Genomic DNA, 4,812 nt, shown 5'->3' with positions numbered 1-4,812 from the left:
CCAACTGCCTACAGAGGTGGAAGTGGGGTGGCCAGCCACCTTTTCAGTTGATTCCTTTAAGTTTAATAGGAGAATGTCAACCCTGCATGGATCAACCTCTAATTCAAACAAACCATCAGGGGGAAAAAAATTAGACAACTAAATTTAAACACTTTATTTGATAAGTTTTTATCAAAGTTGTTTAGGTGTGACAGTGGTAGAGTGGTTATGTTTTCTTTTTTGTTGTTTTTTGAAATGGAGTCTCGGTCTGTCACCCAGGCTGGAGTGCTCACCACCACCTCCACATACCAGGTTCACACCATTCTCCTGCCTCAGCCTCCCGAGTAGCTGGGACTACAGGCACACACCACCATGCCCGGCTAATTTTTGTATTTTTAGTAAAGACGGGGTTCACTATGTTGGCCAGGCTGGTCTTGAATTCCTGACCTCGTGATCCGCCCACCTCGGCCTCTCAAAGTGCTGGGATTACAGGCATGAGCTACCACGCCTGGCCCTGGTTATGTTTTCTAAAACAGTTATCTTTTAGATATATATGCTGAAATATTTACAGCTAAGTCTGCGATGGCCAAATCTGACAGTAGACAGAGGAATATAATTTTCTCCCAGGGAGGGATAACAAATATTTTTGAACTACATAGGCTGCCACACTCACCCCCGCCTCCCCTGAGAGTGGAACCAGTAATCAGCATTTTAAATGCAAGCACCCAAGCACCCCAAGACTGATGCAGGTGGTCCTCAGATCTTTGAAAAACTCTGCCCTGTAAATGATACTTTCTGGACTTGACTCCAGAAAAACTTTGCTTACTCTGAGAGACTGAGTCATTTTCTTGGGACTCCATGTATCTCTTGCTCTTATTTCTAATTGTTGGCCACACTCTCAGAGAATAAAGATTTTGAGTCCTGCTCCACAAAAAGAGCACTCTGTGGTCAGGTAAGTTTGTGGTAGGCCATATACCTGCCCTGCTCTGAGAAATTCACTGTGATCATTACTTCAGAGCTCTGAATCGTCCTGCATTAAAGAACCTTGTTTAAATTTATTTGGCCCGGTTTCTCACACTAAACACAGAACCTTTGTTATGTAATCCTATTAATAGTTCCCTAGAACATTGAGTTAAAATTTCAAACTACATTAAAATACATTATCACAAGCTGGGTGCAGTAGCTCATGCCTGTAATCCCAGCACTTTGAGGGACTGAGGCAAGAGGATCACTTGAGCCCAGGAGTTTAAGAGCAGCCTAGGCACCATAGTGAGACCCCGCCTTTGCAAAAAAAACAAAAAAGTGAGCTGTGATTGTGCCACTGAACTCTAGCCTGAGCAACAGAATGAGACTGTTTCAAAAACAAACAAAAAGAATTATTACAGATTAGGACTTTGTACTTACATTTGTTAATGAGGCTGTTTTAATTTTCCATTCACCATTGCAGTAACTGCCCTTTCTCAAGGTACACTCTCTCCTGCCTCCATACTCCATGTAAAGAAATAGTCGGCTGCGGGGCTTTTTATCCCAGCTGAGAGGAACCTGCAGCCAATGTGGCTGGCTGGTTTTGCCATTAGCGGGGACCTTTCCTGAGGACGGCGTACGGAGTGTGGGGAATGAAGGATGGCAGCACGCCATGCGTTAGAAGCTGTTTTGGTAGATCTCAGTGGCACACTTCACATTGAAGATGCAGCTGTGCCAGGCGCACAGGAAGCTCTTAAAAGGTTACGTGGTGCTTCTGTAATCGTTAGGTTTGTGACCAATACGACCAAAGAGAGCAAGCAAGACCTGTTGCAAAGGTTGAGAAAATTGGAATTTGATATCTCTGAAAATGAAATATTCACATCTCTGACTGCAGCCAGAAGTTTACTAGAGCAGAAACAAGTCAGACCCATGCTGCTAGTTGATGATCGGGCACTACCTGATTTCAAAGGAATACAAACAAGTGATCCTAATACTGTAGTCATAGGATTGGCACCAGAACATTTTCATTATCAAATTCTGAATCAAGCATTCTGGTTACTCCTGGATGGAGCACCTCTGATAGCAATCCACAAAGCCAGGTATTACAAGAGGAAAGATGACTTAGCCCTGGGGCCTGGACCATTTGTGACTGCTTTAGAGTATGCCACAGATACCAAAGCCACAGTCGTGGAGAAACCCGAGAAGACGTTCTTTTTGGAAGCATTGCGAGGCACTGGCTGTGAACCTGAGGAGGCTGTCATGATAGGAGATGATTGCAGGGATGATGTTGGTGGGGCTCAGGATGTTGGCATGCTGGGCATCTTAGTAAAGACTGGGAAATACCGAGCATCAGATGAAGAAAAAATTAATCCACCTCCTTACTTAACTTGTGAGAGTTTCCCTCGTGCTGTGGACCACATTCTGCAGCACCTGTTGTGAAGCAATGTGTGCGTCTGAAGCAACTTGAAATGCAGCTTCTTATTGTCTGGAATGAATCCCTGACCAACTCAGTGCCAGCATCGGTAGACACACACCAGTCAGTGCTGATCGCTTTTTAACCCTCTTTTGTTGTGCATTAATTAGAAAGAAAGGTATTGAATTGCAGCCAGCCAGTAAGCCTTGCTAATCTCTTTTGTTTTGTAACTGAAGATGAGACCCAAAGAAAGGGAAAGCTGAGATTTTGTGCCATTCCTTTTAAAATATTCATCAGGTTAGGCAGGGCTGGGAGGGAGAAGCTACCACAGGGAAGAGTGTTCTCTGCTGTCTCCTCACTGGAAAACAGGCGGGGGGGATTTCAGACTGTGAGGAAAGTTGAATGGTGGTTTTTAAATTATAAAGTAATGTATTAAAAGGTACATTAGGCTGTAGTTCTAGTACTGAGTTCAACTGTGAAATCCATCAGATGTGCCAAATGGAGAAGACAGAAAGTAACAAAGAGAATTGTCCTTTAGCCCAAGTGATACAGTGAATTTGCTTTAATAGATGCTGAAAACTAAATTTTCTACTGTATTCCCAGCATGGGTGACTTCTTTTTCTCTTCATTAGCCAGAGATGACTAATTTAAATTTAGAACCAGAATTTAATTTAAAATAATACTTCCATTAATAACCTATTCATTGCAGATACCTATTATACTGTGTAACAGTTGTTTTGGAAATTTTATGTAAAATTAAAACTATCAGTATTTTACAGATGTTTTAATTAGACATTGTTATTAACAGGAACAGTGCAGAAACTGGAATCAAGCCTTGTAATGTCTTATAGACCATGCATTTTTGAAGTTAGTGTCCACTAGGGTCCTATTAACTGTACATTTGCAAGATTTCATTATTTTTGCCTCTGACACTATGGGAAAAAATTTTTAGAAGCTATTGGGACAGATTCAAGCTTTTATGTACTTGGTTACTACAGCTGTAAAATGAAATCTCGTCTTGTAGCATGGATTATTCCTCTCATGTTAAACCCACCAAAATGACTAAATAGGTAATGATTTTCCTAGTGCATTTGCATACTGTGACAACCCTGGGCCTTGCAATAGTTTTACAGGGCTCTTGGGCATTGAGTTATGAGGATGTAATTGTACATCACTGTAGTGTTCACCTTATTGAAGCTCACTCTGATGTTAATGAGCTTCGGGTTTTGATGCTTGTTTAGAGATCAGCAGTCTTGGATGGGAGGGAACAAAGCTAAATAAATCGTAGTTTGGTGAAAAAAAAAAAAAAGAAATAGTCGTATAACAGAGTACTGCACTTAGAATCTAGAAACCTGTGTTTAAATTCTTGTGTCACCATTTACAAGCCATGCCATCTTGAATATGCTACTTAATCAGAGCCCCAGTTTCATCTGAAAATTGGAAATAACAGCTATCTAACCTGCATAGCTCTCTGCTACATTGCTGCAAAGATCAAAGATGACACATATGAAGTGACCTAAGTCTGCAAGATGATTTCAAGTAACAGTATGTTTACTCGAGGCTTAGCTCAGAGTCGTTTCTAAGCAGACATGGATCAATTTCCTTACATTTGCTTTACAGCCACAGATTACAGCACTAACCCAGTAAATAACCTGACCACCATAAGGGAGTCCTGGCATAGGCGTGAGTGTAGGGGCACTCATGATCCAAGTGCATCAGCAGTTTATGTGGCAGATGCCTTCCCCTGCTGTAGATCTTGTTTACTGTAGCTAAGTCAGGAGAGGGAGGAAGCCATCATTTAACTCCCTTCCCTTTTGTCTGTCCATGAGAATGAGACAAAAACAGGATTCCACAGCCATACCAATCCTGATTAGCAGGGTGTAGAAACCAGTTACATTGCCTGCCACTGGACCAGGAAACCTGGATAATTGTCAGTGTCCTCTTTTGCCCCTACTCTAGGATATTAGATTGTAAATCACTGTCAATACACCCAGCTGATGAAATGAGGCCCATGGGGCCACCAGAGTTAATATTGGGAATGAATATAGGAACATACACTAAGGCCTCCTTTGGTAGACAAGCAGAGTACCAGCGTACCAAGGACCTACCGAAATAGCTCAGGCTTCTTCTTCAAAAAGAGAAAAGGCAGAGCATGTGCAAAGGCCTGCTATTTCTGGCCAGTTTCCTCACTCAAACTATACGGTAACATCAACATTCATGATGCTAACGAAGGTTAAGTGGATCTATTTTCCCTTCTATAGTTTGGATCATCTACTTCTTCCTCACCCTGACACTATGTTAAAAACCTTCAGATATAGATACCTATATACCTTTATCTATTAGATGCATTTATTTGTGACATATTCCCAGATTTAAAGAGAAAAGTGTCAGAGAAGGGGGAAAAAAGTACAGAAACACAAGTTTATATTTATTTAATGCTAAGAACACAGATACTC

General features: G+C 41.6%; 1 protein-coding gene across 1 annotated transcript; it reads left to right on the top strand.

Annotated features, from left to right (window-relative positions):
- Positions 1-1,490: 1,490 nt before the first annotated feature.
- Positions 1,491-3,665, top strand: LOC101014679 (haloacid dehalogenase-like hydrolase domain-containing protein 2). The gene has a single exon (XM_003904745.5). It carries the CDS (start codon positions 1,603-1,605, stop codon positions 2,380-2,382), a length of 780 nt encoding a protein of 259 aa, XP_003904794.1. The 5' UTR covers positions 1,491-1,602; the 3' UTR covers positions 2,383-3,665.
- The last annotated feature ends 1,147 nt before the right edge of the window (positions 3,666-4,812 follow it).

This window comes from Papio anubis, chromosome 16, assembly GCF_008728515.1.
Source record: "Papio anubis isolate 15944 chromosome 16, Panubis1.0, whole genome shotgun sequence".
In the NCBI taxonomy this organism is placed as follows: domain Eukaryota; kingdom Metazoa; phylum Chordata; class Mammalia; order Primates; family Cercopithecidae; genus Papio; species Papio anubis.
The sequence above is the reverse complement of the archived record's forward strand: the minus strand, read 5'-3'. Positions and strand labels throughout refer to the sequence as shown.